Source organism: Myxocyprinus asiaticus, chromosome 11 (assembly GCF_019703515.2).
Source record: "Myxocyprinus asiaticus isolate MX2 ecotype Aquarium Trade chromosome 11, UBuf_Myxa_2, whole genome shotgun sequence".
Classification (NCBI taxonomy): domain Eukaryota; kingdom Metazoa; phylum Chordata; class Actinopteri; order Cypriniformes; family Catostomidae; genus Myxocyprinus; species Myxocyprinus asiaticus.
In genome coordinates this window covers 31,998,664-32,024,709 of record NC_059354.1, presented here as the reverse complement: position 1 = coordinate 32,024,709, position 26,046 = coordinate 31,998,664, and the positions used below count along the sequence as shown (strand labels likewise).

Sequence of the window (26,046 nt, the reverse complement as noted above, 5' to 3'; positions counted from 1 at the left end):
ATTTTGGCATCGGCCACTGAAAATCCACATTGGTCAAACACTATTCTAGTGTAAAGTTTTTGGATCAATTGGTGAAAAGCAATGCAGTCTCTTTAAGAACATCACCACTCTAGCCAGTGGACACAAAGAAATGAGAGCTGGCTTTATCTTGGCCAGCTACAAGAGGCTGTTTTGTCCACATAAGCAGAGCTTATTAGGGGTGGAGGATTCACGACACTGGGGCTGATTTCCATAAGAAGGGGAGGACAGGTTTTTAATGGGGGTCAGTGACAGGGCCGGAGTCTGAATTGGCGGGGGTGCATCAATTAGTGCGGGGGCAAAGCTCAGGCTAACGATAAGGTGAGTGGATGGTAGAGAGGGGTAATCTTCATTAGAAGCACATGAAAAATATTATAGGCTCACAAAGAGAAGGCAAATGAGAGTGTGGCAAAGGGCAAGATAGAAACATCCTCTCTCTTCACAAGCTCATTCCAGAGTGTTTCTTTTGCTGTGGTTAAGGATTTAACATCCAAGACTTTGAAGGGATTTTTAATTAGCTAATGCTTTTGTTTCATTCTGTAAGGACATCCTTTTTAAAGGCTGACAAATTTTGAATCTTTCAAAATGAAAATATGTTTCTGGACTCTGTGGAGACTTCGGTTAAAAATAGCTAACCATTAGTGTGACACACTCAGTGGAAAAGCCGTAGCTTGCTACAAGTGTTTTATGAACATCCAGAACAATATTAACACAAACATTTACAGAGAAAAACAGGTTACTAATTGTCGTATTGGTGTGTTTGAAGTGTTCTTAGGGATTTATCTCCAGAATTCTATGTTGAAACAAACAAGAATAAACAAGCTGTTTTGTTTTTGTTTAGTTTTTTGTTTTTTGTTTGTTTTTTGTTTTGTTTTTGCTATTAATTACACATCATCAAACTAAAAAATATCATTGGCTTGTTTTAAAAATACAGATACAAATCTGGACTATTTAATATGGCAAGTATTTTTCTGACAACTGATTATTTCTGTCTTTGAGGCATTATTGGAGATTTGTCTCCAGAATTTTGTTTAAACAAACAAAACAAAAACTAAACACACAGTATTTTATTAATTTTTTTATTGACAAAACATCATCAAACAAAATCATCATTAGCTTGTTTTGAAAATGCAGATAAAATACATTTTCAATGGCATGTATGTTTCTTTTTTCCGACAACATTTATAATTTCTGACCAGAATCACAGACCTTTGATCCGCATACAAGGAGAAAGGATAGTGACTTAATAAGGCAATACATTACTTTACACATGTAAGGAGTGTTCATAAATGTGTGAGGAGAGGCAAGTTCAGGAGCAGAAAGGAATTTGATTACATTGTGTCCACCTATCCAAATGAACCCCATCATGTGAACAGTGTGCAACTAAGCATGCACACAGCTCCAAAGACCATCCAGGCAGTTGTATACCATTTACAATAGGTTTAAATTGAAGACAAAAAAAAAAAAAAAAGAAAAACACACACACACACACACACTGCCCTATTGAATAGTTTTGTCCCCACAGGGCAAACTGCATGACACATTCTCCATGGATTACAGTGGTCTCCTGTATAGAGGAAGGAGTGAAAAAAGCAAACCATCACATTTCATGATCCCCTAAACCGGTAAACAAAATCTTTGGAGCAGATAAATTTGAAACGCCACAATGCAATTAAAGCCCAATTTGATTTGTGCACACACTGTCCATCTGTCAAAGGGAAACCAAAGTGGAGGAGATCCATTATTAGTGAATTCTTGCTTGTCTTTGACAAACAAGTGAAATGTTTTTCAAACATGATCCAAAATACCAATGGACCCATTCACAGACTGCGATGACACATTTCCACCTTAATTTAGCACTGTAAATATACCAAACTTTTTTTTTTTAATAGTGTAAATTTATAATGCTGTTCTTTGTGTTATATTACCCTGGCATTAATAAAAAAAAATAAAAAAAACAATTAACACTGCTACGAAGGGGTTTCAAATGCAGCTGGTGAGGAAGTTACAGTCATTTTGGCATCTTTCTCTTTTCCGACTGCCATTATCCATCTCTCTCTATTTTTCTTTTTTCTTTTTTAAAAGTCATATAAATATAACATTTGGGTTTAGAATTAAAATATAGACTTAGAAAACAATATATACATATATATATATATATATATATATATATATATATATATATATATATATATATATATATATATTAGGGCTGTCGATTTAACAAGTTAATTCAGTGCGATTAATTATATAAAAAATAACGCATAAAAACAAATAACGCAAGTAATCATGTCCCCGGACCGTGATTAGAAATATTCCTTCCATATGAGAAATTCAAGCTTGAAGTACCACCTGTTTTCTAAAGGTGGCAGTAAGAGAAACTTCAGCTGTTTGGGAAATGCGGTTATACAGAGAACAAACCGCACTCACCGACAGCAGACAGAACAAGATGAAAACACATTCTTGCCATCAAAAACAGCTTGATGGAGCGCAAATACGAAAGCAGGGATCTCAAGACATGTTTTTCTAAGCTTCAAACTATGTTTAACTTGACATAGCAACCTAAAAACGGTATGTTTATGACACGATGCAAACGAGACGCTTCAAAAGCGTCTGACGCAGTTGTGCATTGACAAATCCTTAGAAAACCCCTCATAATAAATCTATCAAGGACTGATTGACAAATTCAATTGCAAAATGGTTTGTGTGAACTGTAGGCCAATGATAGGCAGATGACATAAGTTCAGTAATATGGAAATAAACATATATTGCATACTAATCCCACTTTTTGAATTGTCTTTTTGGTAACACTTTGCAATAAGGTTCTGTTTGTTAACATTAGATAATGGATTAGGTATCATGAACAAATAGTTAACAATATATTGTTTATAGCATTTATTAATCTTGTTAATAATAGTTAATAAAAATACAATTGTTGATTGTAAGTTCATGTTAGTTCATAATGCATTTACTAATGTTAACAAATACAACTTCTGATTTGAGAAATGTATTAGTATATGTTGAACTTAACATTAACTAAGATTAATAAAAGCTGTAAAAGTTTTGCGCATTGTTAGTTCATGTTAACTAATGTTATTAACTAACGTTAACAAATGGAACATTATTGTAAAGTTTTACCATTTTTATTAATGCTTTACTCATGTTCCAAAATGATGTAATGCAGTTTAATTATCTATATTATTATTATTTGTTATAATATATATTTTATTTATAATGATTTAAATATAACTATTTATAAGTTTTTTATCATTATTTATTGAATGATTGTTATTTGAGTGGCTTTCTAATTACGATTAATTCAATTAATTTATCGGCACACCATGTAATTGATTCGATTACAAATTTGAATCGATTGACAGCCCTAATATATATATATATATATATATATATATATATATATATATGTAGTAAAAGTTTTGTTTTATAGTTTCACATTATAAAACAAAAACAACACTAAACACTAACTATACTAGTAGAGTTGAGCTTTACAGAGTATGTCATCATCCTGAAAAGTTCTTCATGCAAACTTTTCCTATTAATTACTGCATCTTTGGAGATTTGATTCTTCATGCTCTGGGGAATCATTGTGATGTTCTTGGTTCAGCTGAAATATAAATGTCTCCTATAATCGTATTTGTCCACTTTAGAATCAGCAAGATAAAAATCTTTATTATCTAGGGGGAGGGTTCAAGAGACCCAAGCTCAGTGCTTTCAGCTTGAAATGCCATCATCTTCAAAGGTAGAAGAGGATGTCGATTTACAATCAGAAATGTATCAGGGATCTCTACGCTCCTTAAAATACAATGCATCTCCACTGATTAAAATACATCAAAGCCTCGTCATTCATTCCTCTGAGCAATAAGGGTGCATTTTAATTGCAAAATGTTAAACCTCACAATTAAAGGCTTTGTGCTTCTTAAAGCTAGCCCAAACAGACACCGAGAGAGTGGCATACAAATGAGAAATGAGGTGAGAGGGAGAGAAGTGAATTAAATGATAGCATTAAAAGCTCCCTGTTAAATGATTACACTGTAAAAGACCAATCACAGGCTACAGTGAAATATGACAACAGATTGTAATTTTTCAAGCAAGCCTTTATTCTCTCAAATTAAAGTTTTTGCTTTAAAGAAAATACATGTCCAAGTGGCTAATACAGGTGCCTGTTTTGAGAACACTAGTGTGTCTGTTTGTCAATGATAAGGAGTTTGCCATGACATCACCCTACTTTAAAACTGAGAACATTCTGCCAATACAAACAGTTAGTCAATTTACAGTCTTAGCACTATAAAATTGTTACCTTCTTGTTGCAAGCAGATAACAGGTTTGCAATGCAAAAATCACCAGGCAAATATCAGTATATGAAGGATTAATAAGACTGCGACAAATTTTCCAAACAGTGCGATTAAACTTAGCAAGAGATCGCACTGGTGTGACTACAAAGGTGTCCGACTCTCTGATTGTGCGGTGTTGTTTTTTGTTGCGCATGAGAAATGTCAAACAACAAATGTTCCAAAAGCTAAAGGAAACAGCTCTACCCGGATCAGTCAGCGCGACTGAAGGCTCAATGGACAGATCAGCACAGAGATGTGCATTTAAACATGGACCGGTCTCGAGTGCTCAGCCGTGCAGATCATCATAAACAGCGCTGCAAGAAGCGCGGGCTGGGTTGCGGATTCTGCATTGATTATTTGTTTAAAACCTCTATGAAAACCCATAACGTGTCGATGATTAAACTAGTTTAAAATCGTATTAAATGGCCCCAACATTCTAAACAGCATTGAAAAGTAATAATGGAGAAATCTGTACCATGAACAGACACACATCACATATTTAAAAATATATACCACTTATATCAATATATCGGGGTAGTGAGGGAATACAATTTAATGTCTGGATGTGTTTTTCTTATGACAAAATGGCATAATTTGTTTTATGGTTACTGTCTATGTAATCATGGTTTACTTTTACCTTTGGTAACTATGATCTTATTGCAAATACCACAGTTAAAACTATGGATACAATGGAACTTTCCTTCTGTGTAAAATCTTTTCTAATGCTCTCTGATTGTAGAAAAGGCTTTGTTTGTCTTCAGATGAATATTTTAATCAGCAACATACTGATGAAAAGAAACCGTGAAAGAAAACGAATTACCACTGTCACACCGTGTCCTAACCAGACACGATGCGACGTTGCGACATGCGATAAAATGTATCTTTTCCATGTTAATCAGAGTTTCTGTACTAACCAGCTGCAACAGGGCATTCTATTTTTGGAATGGTTTCTATTTTCTGCAATGTCGTTCCAGGCAGCCCAGTCAAAAATGGGTCTAAAATCCTTCTCATAACAGTATATTAAAGCCGGGGTGACCAACTCAGGTGCTGGCGCGACCACCTGTGAAACTTGGTGGCACCGGTGCTACCGCTTTCAAATATTTGTCTGGAGCCCTGGATTGAGTATAAAACTCTGATCCACACAAATATCTAGACTGCATTTTGTTCCTACTGTGATCCATCTAACTGTTTTTGAATGCGAGAATGTGTGTTATGAAAGACACAAAATCAGTCCAATAAGGCTTATGGAGATAGTTTACCCAAAAATTCTTTCATCATTTATTTGCCCAAATGTTTTTTCAGATCTGATTTACTTTCTTCTTTTGGACACACAATAGGAGATGTTCAGCTTCAGTCACCATTCAATTGTATTGAAAAATATGTAATAAAAGTGAAAGGCGACTGAGGCTGTCAGTTTCAAACATTCTGCCTAACATCTCCTCTTGTGTTCCATGGAAGAAAGAATGTCATATAGGTTCAGAACAACATGAGTGTAAGTAAATGTTGATGGAATTTTTATTTTTGGGTGAACTGTCCCTTTAAGACAGATTAGTTGATTAGTCATTCAGGCAACCCCCCAATTGGTCATTTTTGGAAATATGTAGAATTGCACATTCCAATTAGCAGTACTTTTTTCCACAAATTAAAGCAATTCTTGTTCTAGCAAAACTAGCATGCACCAATAGCTTTGTTACAAATCATAAAGAGGGGGGCTTTTCAGGACACTAATCAATGTCTTTAAAGTAGCTTTTCATTAATCAGTTTTTTATTTTTTTTAAATCTTCAAACAATGATGAGTTCTACATCCATCTACAAATTCCTCACCAACACATCAAGTAGCAATAATTAAAAGGCTGCGATAGACACGGCATGCTTCTAACAGACCTATCAACAATGAAATTAGGATTTGCTGGCAAAAGAGAATTCCAAGGTCCCTTGGAGGGACTAATGAAAAACACTTTCATGGCTAACCCATCAAAAAAGGCAGGCTGGTGGTGAGCAGGGCAGTGTAGGACGCCAGCAGCAGGATGTCATGTGAGGGTCTGAAGCGTGCGACCTCTCATTTCATCCTTTAATAAAGTCGCACACAGGCGGCCTTAATGCCTTACAGTTGCCTGGGGCTGCCGAGCGCTAAACAGGAGCTCGGCTCAACGTCATTACCCTCCTCCCCTCTATTCCCTGTTCTCTAGCATAAAAACCTGCATGCTTTGTTTTCCATTCCATGTGATGATTTCAAAGTCTGTTATCAAGATCAAACCGCTCCTTAATCTCGGTTGGTGGAGCTTTTTCCATTGCATCACTGATTGACTTGCAGAGCATCCTAACGGCAGTTGTGTAATGACTGAAGTGGGGAAATAACTTAGATAGGACCAGGGGCAAGCCATCTCAAGTAAGACTGTGGGATCGGTTTGTGGTCACAAGCACTGAGGAAGTCTAGGGTGAGATAACTTGAGTTACTCGATTTGGTAGAAATGTTGCAACTTTTGCCAGTTTGGTAACACTAATACAAATCCTAAATCAAAATCAACCCTGACAAAAAAACAAGTCTCAAAAAAAGCCTGTGGTACTTAAATGATTTCTGCAGTTGAGAGGCTGCAGCAAAACTTGCCTTGAGCTGGTCATTTTTCAACTTGCTATGCTGATTCAAACACAAACATTGTTAGAGGCCTGGAATTTCATTGTGCAAATGATCTGCATGTAATACTTTCATAACTTCCTTTGTGAAGGGAGCCCGTTGGCGAGGCTCTCAACAGGCCAAGCCGTCAGAAAAACATTCATGTTATCAGAATTTCTGTAGGCCATTTCTTTAATTAGCTTTCACAATTTGTGTTAAGATAATGTCAGAGGATTGATTAATTTAGTCTTGGAAGGACTATGGAAAATGAAAGTTCTCCTCAGAGTCTGCACTATTCCAATAGAAAGAATACAAGCTTACATTGACTGATGAAAAGATACATGTCTGCTTTACTTCTCATTACGACAGTAACTTAACACCAACACACCCACACAGCTGCCAAATCAAGGCATTATGCTGCTGTAATTGCAGAAGAAGGAATGTGGATTTTTCAAACAGTTCTAACAGACTGCAAACTGCATTTAGTCCACAATGTGGATGCAACTTCAACAGTTTCCTGTCTTTGATTTATGCTTTAAATCAAAACAAAAGGGTAGGGGTGTCTTAAGATGTATTTATATTAAACAGTTTTAATTTTACATATTACTTGAGGAAGGTTTCAATAGCATTTTCAAACAATAAAGGTTAGATTACAAGTTAGTTTATCAGAATTTATCAGGTATCTACAAAATAGAATTTCACAAACAGAAATCGCAATCACCTGAGGATGTTACTATGGCTACATTATGCTGCCTGAGCAGTTTACAATAAGATCAGTGTCAGACAGTAGGCTACATGTTTATCATCAGAATATAAACTGTCATTATGTCATTATTTCTCACTTTATTATACATTTACAAAAGACAAGTATATCACCCAAAAACTTTTTTTTAAAACAGTACTAGGGACACCAAAAGACAAATTACGATTATTCAAGTTTGCAGCATGAAAATTACCTACAGAAATTAATTTTAAGAAATGAGTCCCCTTACATCCATTTCATAATTCTCACATGGCTGGTCTTTCAGAACTTTCAGATTCACCAAGTCAGCTTCCAGTTGAATACAGAACAAGAAGTTTCTCAAACACAGCCCTCCTAATTAGAATTATTGTTACTCTGAAAAACCCTGGACATAGATGGCATTTGTCAGACCTTGGACTTGCAGTCTGAATACAGATTCTCCACCTGCCCATTTTTCCATACTATTCAAACTTTTTCCAACATACACCTATGTCCCCGGTGGGAAGCAGGTGGTGTGTGGAGGTGTTTACAGAGAGCGTCTAACTGACAGCTGGCGGGAGGAGACTCAAACAGCTGCAGACGAGAGGAAAAAAAGAGAAAGAGAGAGAAGGCAAACAGCTCTAATACCCTCAGTGTTGTCAAATCCAATCCCCCAACCCGCAATGCTTTTAACCAAGCAAACAGAGGAAAAACTGTTGCCGTCTCAAGATCTTGGAGTGATTTTGCAAGCTTGAAATGGGCTGATTACAGGAGCTCGAGAGGAAGAACCAAGACAGAGGGTGAAAGCATCTGACAAGTGTAGTTAAATGGCATTCACTTATCGTAATGATGAGAAACAAAACTGTCTTGTGTTTACAACACAATGTAATGGTGGATGAGAAACATTTCAAGGTGGGTTGCAGAGGGCAGCATCAAAATACACAAGATCAGCTTCTACCACTTTGTCTGGTTCTGCCAAGGTTATTGAAGACCCATTCAACATTTTCTGGGGCAGAAGGGAAGGGGTGGTGGGTGGGCGAGTGTTGCACGAAAACTGATTCCATGCAAATAAATCACTTGCACAGATCAAAAGACAAATCAGCGGCACAAGACAAAAGAAGCTGCCGAGCGGAGAACAATAGAGAATGTGAGATGATGGGATCACATAAGACGGCTGTGGGGATCCAGCTATAAAGGACACTTGCCATTTTTGAGTGTAGCTGAACAGGCAATCCTTGACAAGTTAACCAAGTGGTTCTGGTCACATAAGGATCCATGTCAAACGCGTGGCAGCCTTGCAGTTCACACACACTTTCTTAAAGTTAGTAGAGGGGATTGTGCAGGCCCTGTTGAAAAGACGAGCATTGCTGGACCAGTTAGACCAGCACCAAACCAACACTTAACAACATAAACCAAATTAGACCAGCTTGGGCAGGGAGGGCCAGTTTGCACAGCTCAGCTCAGCATATTATATTAAGTGCTTCAACAGCATAAACAAATAAACATGACATCTGCACCGCTTGTTTGAGAATGTAGCTTCTATGGAAAAATCAAGCTGGCAGGTAGGCAAGCGTGAAGCAAATAAGTTTAATGCTGTACCAGTGAACATCAGGTGCTAATCACACACCTATTCTCAGATACCACTAGAATAAGTAACATATCAGTTTTATGGGCCATACTCTCCAGCCATTAATGGCAAGAGAAAAAGACAGGGCCATATGAGCACAACCTTGAGACGAAATGCCTGCCGTGGTTAATCATATTCAGTGGTAAATGACCTTTAACAACACACTGACTAGCACATTTTCACACACCATACTTCAAATAGTTAGTGTGATGCACACATTCACTGATAGACTGCCGACAATTGCAGTACAGAAAAAGAGATGCAATCTAGTTTAATCAAATAGGGCTGAGACTGGGTCAGTACATTTCCCTAACAGATTTGGATAGAGGGTCAGGAGATACTTTTAGGTGTCCACCAGTGGATTTGCATGGATGTACATTTACACTGCTGGGTCGTAGGATAATATAAATAGCCCTGGGTTCCTCAAGCCGTCTCAATTCTAAACAGCAGTTGAGTTATTAGAGGTGAGGTGTGTAATTTTTTCAAGGTTTATCCCAGTTGAATATACAGAGGAATCTATAAGTAGTAATTTGAAGGTTGATTTTCCTAAAAAGTGTGAACAATGAGGCTCTGTGGTGCTTTTAAACATTGCTCTGTTTAAGTATCCCAACCAGTCCAATGTAGCAACGCTGACTCAACCAATGGCATGAGTTTGGAGGCGGGACTATCTCTTTGTCTGACCATTAATAGATGGGGTCATTACTTCTTCATTCTACTTCTACATTCTACTTGGTGCCACAAGTGGTGCAGTAACAACACACATCACCTTTAAGACTGAAATGGTGAAATTAAAGGGGGACAGTGACAGGGAAGTTTTCCCTTGCCACAAAAAAGGAAGGAAATTCCACTTAGATTTGTACTTCTCTCTCTCTTTCTTCACCTTTATTGAGTTTATCAGGAACAAACAGTGCCTGAAGCTGTCAGCCACCTGCAATGTATTTCCCCCCCCCCCCCCCCCCCATTAAAGTCCTTCACAGAAATCAGAATTTAATAAATCACCCCAGAGTCTGACAGAGTTTATCTCAAGGGGTCGCTTTGACTCGAGAGAAGCCGGCAGACAGACAAAGCCAAGGCCAATAAGATGTGAAATTAAATACAGTTAGCACTTTGTAACAAAGGATGGAATGTGTCACGAGCCGCTATGTAGCCAGCGAAAAGCCTTTTTTCTTACTGCCGGAGTAACGGCCGATACAGGAAGTGATTCATTTCAGTTTGCGCACATTTAACCTAATTAGCATGCTTACTGTCAACATATCTCTCTGCTGCAGATATGTTCAAGAGCTTTCATTAAGTCCTGAAGTTGACATCGCACACCAGCACATCTCGATCGGAGATCTTGCTGTATCACGTTAGCTTCCTTTTATACATATGACAGTTGCGACACCAGTCATCACTTAAGGTAAGGAGAGAGTTATGGCTTATCTCCATGCGTGCACAGATATCCTCATCTAACATGTTGAATTGCACCGATTATTTACAGTGACAAGTGCGCAACGTTAATAGAGTTCCAGTTAAAGATGAAGTGTGTTAATTTTTTAATTTTACAATATTTTCTATTATGCCAACTTAAGTAATAAGTACGGCATAATTATAAGTAAACCATTTGTAGGATGATTTCCAGGAAAAGTTTAAACACTGTGGCTCTTTCCCAGGTAAAGACCATATGTTCTAAAAAAAAAATTGTTTAAATAAAACGTGACATTGGGTTGTGGGAACATGAAAATGACCAGTTTTCTTAATGTCAGTAGAATGTTATTGAAAGGTGTTTGGAAAACCTGCTTGAATTCTTTTTTTTTTTTTTATTATTTTTGAAACTTCAGTTCAGGGACACTAGTGATGCAGAAATGACACAATTCACCTTTAACCTCGTGCAAACCCGTGTCCAACGCATAATTTACATTAATTTACACCAACTGAATACTGTTCACAACACTCTACACTGTCATTTAGGGGTTAAACTTCTGGCATACGTTGATTTCCGTGAAGCGGTTCTACAGGCGCAGAGCCAACAAAAGTGCCTCTGGTAAGAAACCTCTTTAAGTTTTTCTTAACCTGTTTGGTTGTCAAGAATAACATCTCTAGTTTCATTTGTTATGCCGCTATAAAAAATCCATTAATTTTTTGTGTGTCAGTGCACTGATAAACATGAAGTCCACATATGTGGAAAATGGGACCTTATTCCCACAAAAGTTGAAAAAAAAACATGTTAGTTATTTTGAATATCTTTCAACATTAACACATTGAAATGTGATAATCATGATAATCAGTACATAGATTCAGAATTTTATCATTCAAAATGTTATTTTAACATGGTCAGCAGTGATTGGATGATGCTGGCTATTACTTTGAATAAGAATTGTTTATTCAGCTTTATAGAAAATCAGCTGTAATGTCTATAATGTCTCAAAACATGAATAACCAACACTCCTGGAAACATAATAAGCAATTTGATGAAAAAATCTGACTTTCTATAGCTTGGTAATATTAAAAATTTCGCAATTTAGTCCCGCTATCCACATATGTGGACACACATTTTTAGGATTTTTATATATATATATATATATGCTTGTTTATTAGGTGATACTAGTTACAAATCAAAAGGGAAAATTGAAAATGCACACAGCAGTCATGCTCAGGTCTCAGGAGGATAAGTTATAGACATTAAATAATGGAAAATTAAAGTTCAAACAAGACTTCAAGTTTAGGGCACAGTACAAGTCAACTACTGTCCACAGCTAGCATACTAATGGCACAGGAAGTGTGTGTATGAGTATGTTGATGTATGAGTAATTAAAGAGGTGCAATTGAGATTCTCAATGAACACTTCGGCCCTGTCTTTTATTCATAACTCTCCAGGGTCCGTGAGGCGTGAGCAATCAGTTGGAACAGGGTGACCCACGAGCCACGCCTAATCTGTCCCGACTCGGTCCATGCCACCGACGGCCTTGCTTGCTATCTGTTCCTCAAACTGATGCCTTCCTGCTGGGATGGCGCGGCTGGAGAGCTGTCAGTGTGTTGCCCTTTCTCGGGCGCTGCGCTATCTCTGCCTGCAGCAGTCCAGCGCAGCCTGTTGAAAAGACCTGTCATAGCCTCGCAAGTCTCTGACATTCCTATTAGCTTGACCCTGACCCTTTGAGAAGCATACCTTTGACTATCCTGTCTCAAATCTCCTTCCATGTCAAAAAAGAATATACATATCAAAGTCTCAAGATCACGTGCGCTATTCTTTTAAAGTATGCATTTAAGAGCCCTGTGGCACTTGGAATAATATTAGACTATTTGGAATGTGACTGAGAGACTAGCAAGAGACACGGCTTTGGAAGAGATTTCTTTATCAGGGAAAGATTACATAATGCCTCGATAACTACAAGCTGTTGCCAACACAAGACAATGCTGGAACGCACAAACGATAAAAACAGAACAGAAGACATAAATATGATGTAGCTTATTGTTTTAGCTGGCCTCCCCAATATCCTCCAGTTAAACTTGTCACTGATAGGAGCGTAAAGACACTTTTGATCTGTGTAATCAGATTTGTGGGGTTTGCTTTTGTCTCACATTCCTTTTCTGACATTTGAAAGGTCAAGAGTGAGAAGACATTTGATAACTGCAAAATCTTCATATTCCATTTTACAACACTTAATCTGTCTTCTTGGAATTGCTAACTGCATTTCATCTTTGGGAGTGAGCTGAGAGAGAGGGACAGAAAGAGAAACTGTGTCTGCTCACATTTGTTCACCATAGATGAAGCTTGAGGAATTTTCTGCACTGAGGACAAAATAAAAAAAGAGGAAAGAAATGGGTAATGCTCTGACCATTACAAAAGGTCAAAGCACTACACAGAAATACAAGCATGCTGAGTCAAACTTCTGATACCATACATAATGAGTGAGGCAAACTTTGTTTTCCATTCTTTTTGATTTTTTTTAAGGTTTCAGGAAACTAAGCATTGTCTACATACAGTACATTTATATAAAAAATTTACAGTATACTCTAACTATTAATAAATTAATTTCCTTGTTCTTTCGAAATAAAAGAGTTCAATGAACTATGTAAATCTACAGTTTTCATTATACGGATCAAAAAGAGGGTAGAAAATGACATGTAAATCTAAATTAAAACTAAATTATGTTTTCAGCACAAAAATAGCATTATAAGTGCACCTAAAAGATAAAAAAATGAGTAAAACTTTACAATAACGTTCCATTCGTTAACATTAGTAAATGCATTAGATATCATGAACTAACAATGAACAATATCATTTTTACAGAATTAATTATTATCTTAATTAATGTTAGTTTATAAAAATGTTGTATATAAACACAATTTTATAGAAAAATTATATAAAAACAATTTAACCTTTGCTAAGCGCCGCCCCCCTTGGCTATCGTTGCTCGCTCTGACAAGCTTTGCAGAACTTCCCATAGGAATGAATGGGACATTACTGCGAACGGCGTAGTTTTTGGCAAAATATTTGTATAAACGGAATGGACAATTTTCTTTCGTGGGCTGGAATGAAGAGTGACACTGTAAAGCATATTTATCTGATGCTTTTTGTAAAAGAACGTGTTAAATTACACAGTAATTTGATTGAAAACTGTGTGGACTGTGAATCTGAATAAAGGCAAATGATTATTACAGTCACTTGAAAAGAGAAAAACTTCATTTGATGGCGATTACACACCTGATAACATTGGTGTAAGTAAACAGAACTGCTCATAATGTCTTATAAAACACTCACTATGATGCTGTAAACTCTTCATTTACTATTGCCTTTACTAAAACTGAATCAATACATAAATTGATAAATTAATGTTAAGTTATTAGCTTTAATTTACCTTGGAGCAACAGTTGCTAAGAAAATATTGGTCAGAATGGCGGGGTTTAGCGAAGGGTCAATTGTTCATTGTTAGTTCATGTTAGTTTATAGTGCATTAACTCATTTTAACACATAACTTTTAAATAGAAATATATATACAGTATATATTAGTACTGTATAAGTTGAAAAAAAAAAAACAGTAACCAAGATCATTATTGCATAGCCATTGTTCATTGTTAGTTAACTAATGTAGTTAACTAATGTTAAGAAATGGAACCTTATTGTAAAGCATTAGCAAAATATGATATAACTAGTTTAACCTCCAAGCATTTGATAATACAGTTTTAAAACTAAACTGAAGATAAAGACACAGAGACATTCACATCTTGTTTGTTGTTGTTCCAGTTGTTGTTTTGTCAGGCCACTGTTTCTGCTCTCTATATAGCACACAAGGCCTTCCACTGTGCACTCAGCACCGCGTTCCCATCTCCCTCCCCGCCAGGACAGTCTTTCCCATTAAATAAGTCCTATTCCACTTAATGGCAACCTTGGGAGATCTGTAGCGCTTGAAAGCACTGGTACTTAACACTTTGTAGTCAGAGAAAATGTTTGTTTGTTTTTTTTGTTGTTTTTTTTTTTTTTGTTTTTTTTTATCTGCTCGTGTCATTTAATCATCCGTATTCTACCGAGCTACTCAGAAACAATTTTGCAGGATATTAACTTCTGGCTAAACCCTGCTTGTGCCATTTGTGGTTCCACTCAACCAGTGGTCCCGTGGGGGCCTGAGCCCTCCTCACAGCTATAATGAGCTTTACTGAACTGAATAAAACAGTTCATAGAAAGGTAGGAACAAAAATGCATGAATCATGAAATATTAGCCAGGTCCCATTAAAGAGTGCCTTGAAAATTACTCTGGTTAAATAGACGTAGCTGTCCATAGAGTACCATTGCTGGGTGGCTTCAGTAGTGCATGAGACAGTTTAGTAGCTTTTTGAATGGTTATACCATACCTCCTCCATGTATAAAGTTACTTAAGTGCTTGCCTGCAGGGAAAATCATGTCAAATCGCATTGAAAATAACTTTGAGGAGCAAATTGAATGCATTAGTTTAAAGGGAGGTGATATCTATGGGGACCACTGACACTTAATACTAAATTATCCTAGACAAAATATATTGAGCAAAAGTGAAGTGATTCAGTATTCTTTCGAACCAAAAAACATGAAAAAGAAAAAGCAGTTTCTCTTGGTGAGAAAACCTACTTATTACTTGGTTGGCATCCACAGAATACACAGACAGGCAGCACCGTCCCATGAAAACCATTTTTGTTCCATTACAAAAAACTAGGTCATCCTCTCATAATTGTCAATCATGCAATAAATCTTTCTGCGCTGCAAATGAATACTGCACTGGGAATGAAACAAAGCTTACTGGCATGCAATGTCAGCTTGACTTAATTCATTCTCCTTTTCAGCTGAGCCTATTCATATGTGAAGTTTACGGATATCACACTGCCTGTTCCAGAGTGGGATAATAGATGTGGACAGACACATTATGCTGGGAATGTTGTATTAGCACAGCGTAAGCTGTCTGCCTAGAGACACAGCACACAACAGAGTTTAAAACTGAGACCGGATCCAAAACCAGAATACATTATCTTTCTTATTAGACACTTTGGTGGACAATTCTCTCCCAAGCACATTAATGTAAATATGTAAATGTATGTACAGCCATGAACCTCCTGTGCTTCTAAACTGCTCTAAAATGAAAACAAGCAGAAATTCCAAGGAAATCATTATCCGTTACTGACATCATGTACTAAAATAAATCCACAATCAAATAATTAGTAAATGTAATCTTTCCTGATGCAGTAAAAGCAAAGGATGGAAAAGACTTGACCATGTCTGAAAATATACAACAGTAATGAATAAGACAACAAACAGTTCCACAGGAAAGTAAAATGACAAACAAGGTCCCTTTGATACCTCAGTTATTTATCCTAAACAAAATGAGAATAAATGAAGAAATAAGACTTTTGTGAAAGTCTCCTGTGTCTCAGATTTTTCTCATTAGGAAAAAAAAAGTACTCTCACAGAAGAGTATTCAGATCTTTTCAGAAGAGAACTCAACAGATTTGCTAAAATACCAAAATCTGGGATCAAAAGTCAGATTTCAATATGAAATTTCTTTTTTTTTTTTTTTCTGACCAATATTGTGACTTAATTATTTTTAATTAAGTGCCCAATGACCAATATGCAAAGATTTTTAATTAGTTTTATTTCTACTTTAAGACACAGAGATAACTAAATTATGTATCTCTAACCTCTGAAGGTGAAAAGTACATTTTACAAAGAGCAATCTTTTTCATAGACAACAAGGAATCTTTTTTGGTAACTTTTTGTAATCTTTGCACAAGACTTTGCACAATTTGTCTTCCATTAGTGTTCTGGACTACGTCTAACTTTATGTTAATCTTTAACCAATTTTAAACATCCATTTAGTGGAAAAGTGTAAATATCAATTAAAATATCTGTCAAACCGATTATGGGTCTATCTTTAGTGTTATCCACATTCATTTTACGACTCCATACTCTAACTGAATGTTTACCATTTATTTATTTACTGTTTATTTTTATTTATCCAAATTCATTTTAAGAGAAACATCAGTCCCACTTTATATTAGGTGTCTTTAACTCTTATGTTCTAACTTTAAAATACATATAATACAATGTATTAATGGTGTAACTACATGTTGTTCTGCAAAATTATTACAAGATTCACATTTGCTGCTACTGAGATAGAGGAAAGGGAAGGTTTAAGAGTAGGGGTAGGGTTAGGGGTTAGGGTTAGCATTTAGGGTAATGATTGGGTTAGGGTAAGGTTAGCAGTTTAACTACAGATGTGATTAAATTCAGGTACTTTAAATGTAAGTACAATGCAACAACACATATGAGCATAATATATACAGTACATTGTATCAAATGCTTAAGTAGTAGTTAAAGACACCTAATAAGTGGATCCAAAACATCTAAGGCAAAGCTGATACTACATAAAACACCTGAGATCTCTACTACGTCTCCTGAGATATGAAAGAGCAACCTCTGAGCAACAATATTTTCCTCTGCGGCATGATCTGTGTTTCCTAGTGTGTAATTGTGTCTTTGTATCTTTTCACCACACAATGGCATGAAAACAATATCTGTGTCTGCTGCAGCTCTGGGCTCACCATTTACCTTCTCCTGCCAGGTGTTGTCAGTTTACAAATATCTGATTGGACAGATGGGAAATGCAATGGTACGCCTCCAGCAGACGAGTTTGGTGTCATGTCTCTCGTGAGCAAACTGTCAGTCTTTAAGAAAAGAGTAATAATAGCAGGGCGCCACAGCTTGCTATGGAAGGGACATTTTTCTTTTTTTTTTCAAATGAAACCATAGCAAGATGCTGACATTTGAGTCTAGAGTAGATACTCAAGCAGAGCATCATAGAAAGAGTTATCAGAATGGGTGTCTCACAAGACTTTGACAACAGCAATGTGAGAGGCTCTGGATCACTTTCAAAGGAAAAACACCTTTGTTTGCCGATAATGAAATACAGTTCTGGCTTTGGAGGGTTTCAGACAGTTTGGAGAATTGTTGTTTGGGAAATGTACTACAGTTATTAGAGGAAGCATTTCCATTTGTTTTTAAGGAGCCCTTGGTATATAGTATTTATTGAAATAGATTGCATTCAATGATGGGATGTTTCCCCTTCAGAAAGTTTGTTGTGCTATGCGTCACTGATTCATGTTGGCCTTCAGTTGGCATTCCTCTGCCATAACATGATGGAGCTACACTGTAAAAGTACAAGGTCTCCAAACTATTTGCTTTGCTTTCAAAAAAAGCTACAGTGGCACTTAAAAATGCTTAATATGTTCCTAAGAAGAGTTAAAAAGAACAGAAACGTGTACATTTTGAGGGATTGTAATCAAACCACTTGATGCTAAGTACATCAATTCAACAATGCAATTACTAGCTACGTAAAAGTAATGAAAATATTGCAGAAAATTTATTGAAAATATATAAAATAACATGCAAACACATCAACAGCAAGTGTAACCGCATCAGCCACAGTTTGCTGCAACATATGGGTTCCTGGGTGGCAATGAGCACCGATATTTGGGTTTTATATTATAATTCAATCTTACTAAATTGACTTGATAGGATTCTGTGTGGTCCATGAGGATTCCAGCTTCATAAGGGAGGTCTGGAATCTCAGCTTTGTCAAAGGCCCATCTGAGAGCACAAGCTTTTTTTCTCAAGTGTAATTAGCTGTGGGCTAGGTAAAGATTAGATAACAATCAGAACATTATGAGATACTTTCAGAGGTGTTAGAACTCTTTTGTAGCACGGGAAAGTGCTGCTAGGAGAGGAATGTGGATAAAAAATGTATAATTTCCTTTAATTTCCTTTCTTTCATTCCTTTGAATTATCAGACTAAGTGGGAACTCTTCAGTTGTTTTGGAACTACTTAAAATGTATGGAACATAATTCAATGTATTTTTATGCAACAAAACAAAAAAAAGCAGATCACTTAAAATGCCCTGTAAAAGCATATTTAATGGACTATTCATAAATTAATAAATAAATGTATCATTTACGGCAGAATTCTGAAAGCAGTTTTAAAAAAGGTACTTATAGAATGAATAATGAGATCCATTCTTGCAGTAGAGCTTGAAGTGAATTGAATTGAGAGCGCTATTTATTTTGTCCTAGGAAAAGAGTCCCAAGCACTCCAGAGCGCTTTGTTTTCCTTTAATAGAGTCATGGCGCTCTCATTGCTCTGTAAAGTGGCGCTTGTTCTGACCTAAATGAAAACAGCCTCGGGACCTCCGTGGTCACCTGTCCTTCACTGCAGTCCCGTCAAACCTGCTGACATCATCTCTGAGTTCCTCTACACCTCACTGATAGTGTTTATGACAATAGTAGCAGTTCAAACTTAAATATTCAGCCTTTGCTGTATTCCTTCAAAACCGCAGAGCTCGTAAACATCCATCATACCCTTTTTGCAACTTTTATAACAGAGTAAATATCGCTCTTACAGGCAAGACTTCCCATCATTTTCTTTTATCACAGTAGAGTGGGACAAGAAGAGGCCATTAAGTTCAAACAACGCAGATATTTTCATGATAACAGGAAAAGTTTATATAGGAGGAGATTCATCATTTGATAGTATCTTGAAGATGGGCGAAAAAAAAACAAGAAAAGAAAATTTCTGGAATCCAATTTGAGATTGCTTCCCTGAAGTATTCTTTTTTCTCTCTCTCCTGTCAGCTTCAACACGAAAATGAAGCCAGGGAAAATTAACTCCTGATACAGCTACGCTGTATTAGACAGAGAGAAAAAAAATACTTTTTAAGCATTCTGGCCTTGTCATTTTTAATTTTCTGCTCTTTGGACATGCTTGTATTCAGATTCCCAAACATCTACTCGGCATATCAATCCTAATTAGACAATCTGCATCCGCGAAGGATGAGAGCCGATTTATTTGCATAATTTAATCATAAATACTCAGTGATACATATTTCCGAATGCATTTGAACAATCATCTTTCTATCCTTAGGGCAAAAGTATTAATATGATTAGGCAATAATTCTTTAAAAAAGGAGGAAAATAGGAAACCAGGAAAGTGCACTCTCTTTTTAAACTCCAGCTTTGGGCTATATGAAAAATTAATTAATTTCAGGGGAAAATCAATTTCTTTATGTGACCATATTAGACAGAGTCAAGCTAAGGGCTGGAATCGTTCTTCAATCAAGAAATCTCATCTGCTCCCTCTAACTTGTGTCAGTAGTGGTTAACGTCCCTGTGCAAGCGTCAGTGATCTGCACACTGCTTCCTAAATATGCTGTGGAAGGGATGGTAGCTAAAGACATGCCAGGGCTCTGAGTCAGAGAGCTTGTAATGCATTGCTTTTTCCACCAGCAATCTCTGTCTCAGGTGTAGCTACAGAGTGTCCCTGTCCTGTCACATGTAATACAGCTGGTGCAGAGAAAAAAATATCTGCAAATGTTTTGCCACGCTAACTTTGTTTGTTTGATTCAAGACTGATTGATGACTCCCGTTCGGAGTCATCAATGTTACTCTGTTCAGCCACCACAAACTGTTCTGAGAATCATGACTGTCTACTATTATCGCAATAAACATTACATGTTTGACCAGCTAAATTCTATTTAATATGCAAGTGAAATGTAAGGAGCTAAGTTCTGTTACTGATGTACAGAGTGCATGCAAATACGGTAAGAGCTTGAATAGTGTAAACACACCATGCAGCAAATTAAAGACTACAGACTTTTCCCCACACAAACAACCATAAAATGAGCAATGAAAACATCCGCTGGCTTTCAAACACAATTTATCTCAATAGTACGACTAACCAAGAAACAACTAAGCAACATCTCACATGTTACATATCACATATATTTTTTTCCAGAACTGGTTTTTCTAATTAACCTTAACTGCATGCAGATTTATCGAGTTGCTTTTATCAGTGTCACTTTCATTAACCCTGTGTAGGTCTGTACTGTGTCCTCTTACATCGTTGATGAACGCCAAGTGCACAGTTTATTTGAGCACACGTGGCTAATCAAGCAGAGCTCCAGTGACTCACGGTGACAGAAAAAAATAACATAGAATTGTTTATCTGCTTCATTTTTGATCCATCAGCGCAGAATGCAAGCAAATAATATGGAATCTTACATATGATTTGTAAGAAAGTGCTACAATGAATGTGTGATTTTAACAAGCCTTTTAACATGCACCCCCCCCCCCCACCCCCAACTCTTTCATCCTAATCAGCATCTGTCTCTCTGTTTTTTGAAGTTATTATCGCCCCAGCTCCCTCTTGGATGTGGTTGCTGGGTGACGGGTATCTTAGCACCCACTCTGACTGGGAATGATTTGAATTCGATCCAAAGATTTCCCATGAGTACCTGTAAACACATCCGTGCCTTGTCGAAAACAAATATATCAGAAGAGCACTGCAAAGAGAGGGAGTGAGAAAAAAAATCTGCCACTGTGTGTTAAGACGCACCCCTGAGTGCTAAACAAAATAATGATGCTTCTCTGTAAATATGCCAGTCTGTACCGTAACACAAATAAAATATTTTGTCGAATGTGATGCTCTTGTTGCTGAAGTATGAAACAGAAAAAAAAAAAAACATGTCAAGGAAAATATAAATGCAAACATAACTGGTTTAATTAGCAGGATCCTGAAATCATAAAGGAGCATAAAAAAATTAATAAATAAAAACAAAGACATCCACATAAAATTAAAGAGCCTACAAATTAATACAATGCCACATTAAATAAAAAAAACCAAGTTTAAAATATGCAAGTGCATTCAGAGGTATCTACAGTATTTAACCTTCAATCGTTGACAATGAGAGTCATTTAATTTCTACATCACTGCCTGACAAACCCTCCACTATGACAGCTGCATCAGCACCCACCTCCAGCCCCACCACCCTGGTGTTTCAATAACCTTTCCTTAGAGTTCAAGTGTCACCAGGCGGCAAGAGCCACACCGTCCAACACAGACAAAATGGAAAGGAAAACAAGTCGCTGAAGTATTGCTTCTCACAAGGCACAGTCATAACTCCTATGAAAGCAGAGAGATTACAGCCCTGTGTCTTTTCGGCGGCAGAAGGTGCCGAGGGTCCCCGGGAGAACGAGTGGGGAGCCCAAGGAACACGTCCTCATGCAGAGGGAGAATGGGGTGAGCCTAACCCGGCTTCACAGGGAATTCTTTTAACGTGGGCAGACAAAGGCGTAAGACTGCTGTTATCCTGTAGCAAAGAGGATTATTAACACTTTTTTAGCACTCTGTAAGTTGCGCTGCACACTGGAAAAGTGAGATCGTTTGTGCTTGTTAACATTAATCACTGAAAATGACAAGATTCATGTGGAAAGCAAAGTCACATTACACCCCTAAAGACATAACATTATATCATAAAAAAATTATTTTGGTAGAGGAACTGAATAAGGCCACTATGATCCATCTTTAAAATATCAACGCCCAATCACGTAATGGCACACCAAGTCGCGTCCACACTAAAACTTATGAATTAGCAGGCTGACCTTCCACGTACAGAGAACCAAAACAGATATAGATACATTAAATTCACACTGCAAATAATTGCCAGTCCCGCCCGAGTGTTTGTGTTTCATCCGAGCAGATACATTTGTCCATACAAATGATGTAATCCTCCAAATGGGAAGCAGACATGGAGGAGGTGATTGATTTCAGCATAACACTGGCAGTACCAGGTGCTTTCAGAGACAATTACAGGCCTCTCTATGCAGCAATAATAGGCCAGCACTTTAACGTCATTAAAGCAATGTGTAGCACTGCATTATCCTTTAACCCCATCACTGGCCACTCTCCTTTCCAGCTCCTGAGTTCAAACCAAACACTCGATCACCTGAGGACCCTGGGACGGTTTGCATGAAGAGGGAGGGTAACAGTACAGGCCCAGAATGAGCTCACAGGGACAGCATGGGAAAGACTGCTCTATTAGCACTGCTACCGGATGATCACACACCACATTGTATTGTCATTCAGCTAGAGAGGAATATTTAGATGCATACAAACGCAAGCATTCAAATTCAGACAAAAATATTCAATAACTATATTGCTTATAAATAAGTATCCATGAGGGAAAAAAATTATATAATGCATGTGTTATTCTAGAGCTGTAATTATGACTAGCATTAGAAAATCCAAGTGTAACCAATTTATCTGCTTCACAAGAAACAGATAAAAATTAAATATCAAAAATTTGCATTTAAAAATTATAGGAATGTTGCAAAAAATATAATAATGCATCTTTTAAGAAAGAAGAGTTGTCATTCCAGACTCTTGCTGAATAAAAGTGGCATTTGTCCAAAACATGCAGTTGGAAATGAAATATGAGTGTGAGTGTGTGTGTGCAAATGTGTTTTATGTTTACATCCCTTAATGCCTATGTATTGTTACTTTTTGAGAAATAATATGGTGTTAAAACTGCTAATTTGTGAGAAATAATATTCATTAGTCAAAAATGTTCTGCAAAAATAATTGCTGAAATTACTCAGATTCAAAGAGATGGCTTTTTGACTAAATTTAGAGTATTGCATATTAAAAGATGAGTAAATTGGCCTGTGCCACCTTAAAATTACTTTTTTAATTTTATAGTGATTCTAATGGACAACTTCTGTTTTTAGTTTTCAGTTTTAGCTTACTTTTTCTAGCAATTATTGAGCCCATTCACTTGATCACTAAAGGGTGGCAGTAAAGTTTCAGGGTAAATGATTCACCACGGTTACAAGCAGTAATTGTTTCCTGTGTAATTTTGTACCTGCAATCACTGTATCACACCTGTCATTAGTACACAAGCACTTAATGACTATGATTTGATTTTTCCCCAGAGGAAAGGAATGGAAAGACATGTCTGCCTATAAAGACGACTTACATCTATTATTATAATTCTGACAAGCATGCTTATTTAAGTCTGCTCAAATCACATTAAATCTTTTAAAATAATATTTACCTTATATGCTCATTATGAGCTAATTATTACTTACAATGTGCACAAATGCAGTGTGAATTAAATTAATCTAATGGAGCTGAACTGTTAAGCTTCAAAAAATACTTTTAAGTAGCAAACTATATAATAAAAAGAAGGAAAAAATGCTCTCATGCGCTGCATACACTTGTGCATGATTTCCTCAGAATAGTTTTAGCTAAATTAATTCTAGTAACCATAAAATTAACTAATATTGTGATTTTAAAGAAAAAGGAGGGCCTGCATTACATATATTATAAAAACTGTCCAATTAGATGGACATGTTTACTTATTAATGTTATATTAAATTTCTACCATTGCAAAAAAAGTTATCCTAGTGTCTACAGTACCACGTCACCAAAATCTTGAAACTTTACAGTATTTTAGAGTTTATTGTTGCATTATCAATTGATTAAAAGACAGTTTAAACTAATGTTTTTGTTATTATTTTTAAATTATATGTTACAAAAATGAGGGTTAAAACTACTATGAACTACTGGACAATGCCATGCACATTTGTAACACATTGCATGTTACTATGATTAGGTAAATGCAAAGTAACAACACAGTTGGTACTTAATATCTGTAGTGTAACGTGGCACGCCAATCTTCAGTTCTAATCTAACTTGTTTCTTACCTAACATGCATTTCTTATCTATTTCAAACTGAAATAGTTGCACATGTGCTTCTCTTACCTTGCATTAGTGCAGTCATTGTAGAGGGTCTCGAAGTCTTTTCTGGAGATGAGTTTGCAGCGGTTGACCCCGGGCTGGATGGCCCCCAGTCCACGCAGGATGCGGACCTGCTCCACGTTACACACCACCGGCGTGATCTCCAGTCGCTTGAGTTTGGTGTAGACGGTATGCAGTCCTCCAACCAGGTGTTTGAGGAACAGATCAAACGCCTGGGGCAGGCAGATGAGCTCCTGTCCGTCCACTGTGAAAGAGGCCACCTTGGCACCCCTGAGCTCCACCATCCTGCACTCATTATTCTGCGGAGTGTTTTCAACAGGAGATGGGGTCGAGTACACGGGCTTACCGGGCAGAGGGATGCTGGCGTTAGCGCTGATAAGGTCCGATCGGAACAGATTCTGGGTCGCTGATTGAGAGGGAGACGCAGAAGTGGCCGAGGGCGAGGATGATATTGCGGCGTTCGCGGAGGATGACGATGATGATGCTGATGATGATGCTGACGAAGAAGTTGAGATCGGACACGGCTGGACCAGAGACGATGGGGGGATCAGAGCAGCCGGAACGGCCATGGTGTTCTGCACCTTTGAAATAAGTTCAGACTGGAAAGAGAGCCAGTATGCAAAAGTAGCGCAAAGAAGAAGACATCCACCGAAGAGCCCTCCGCCGATGCGCGAGTGCACGAGGAGAGTTGCCGTGGGGAAATTAAGGCTCTGTGAAAGATTGAGAGAGAATGACGAAGAAAATTAGCAGAAAAGTGTGACTCTGTTCTGTGGATGAGTTGTTGTTGTCACAAGGTTCAGAGAGGGAGGAGCCACTATCAGCCCTTTGAAAAGGAGACATGCAGAATCTAATGCGACCCTCGAGCGCGACTATCAGTGCAACTGAATACAGAACATTTGCAGCATTGATTTCCTCAAACCTTTGTGCGATAACTACAGAACTCAGATGAACTCTCCACGGCACTTTTTTTATGTTAGAATGTTTGATTAAACTGAACTTTATTCTGAGATATTCTTCTGCTAGACGCAGCATGCTTTTTCTTCTTTTTTTTTCTTCTTTTTTTTTTATTATTGTTTTCAGTTTTTGCGAGATCCACTATGATGACACTTATTGATCACAATAAAAAATGTTAAAAAAGTAACACTTTAATTATTTTTATTGCTTTACATTATTTTCAAAATATTATATTTTCATTATTAATATTAAAATATTTGGAAATAAAATGCGGTCTGCATATACTGTCTACATTCACTTATAATTTATTGCAACGCTCTAACTCAGGAGTTCTCTCAGCGCTCCTGTCCCACTAATGTTCTTTTTTTTTTTTTTTTTTTTTTTTTGTTGTTGTTGTTGTTGTTGTTGTTGTTGTCGTTTTTTTTATTTTATTCACTTTAAAACTCTCTCTCTCTCTCTCTCTCTCTCTCTCTATCTATCTATCTCTCTCTCTCTCTCTCTCTATCTATCTCTCTCTCTCTCTCTTTTTTTTTTTTACTTTCCAATTACTATTGACATATAGAATATTTATATTACTTATATATGATATATTATTATGGAAGTTAATAATATACTGTATGTAATGTTGCTGAACAGTAAATACATAAATTACTGTGAATTTAACCTGTTAC

General features: G+C 36.9%; 1 protein-coding gene across 4 annotated transcripts in view; it reads right to left on the bottom strand.

Moving 5' to 3' along the window:
* The window catches only part of LOC127447714 (dachshund homolog 1-like), a 209,839-nt gene extending 184,310 nt beyond the window's left edge, over positions 1–25,529 (bottom strand). For 2 of the 4 annotated variants that reach the window (XM_051709753.1, XM_051709754.1), the window contains exon 1: positions 24,425–25,529. In XM_051709753.1, coding sequence (XP_051565713.1) covers positions 24,425–24,990 — 566 coding nt within the window. In that variant the 5' untranslated portion in view covers positions 24,991–25,529. The remainder of the gene's footprint in view (positions 1–24,424) is intronic. The other 2 variants (XM_051709751.1, XM_051709752.1) reach the window with 1 other exon arrangement.
* Between the last annotated feature and the right edge of the window lie 517 nt (positions 25,530–26,046).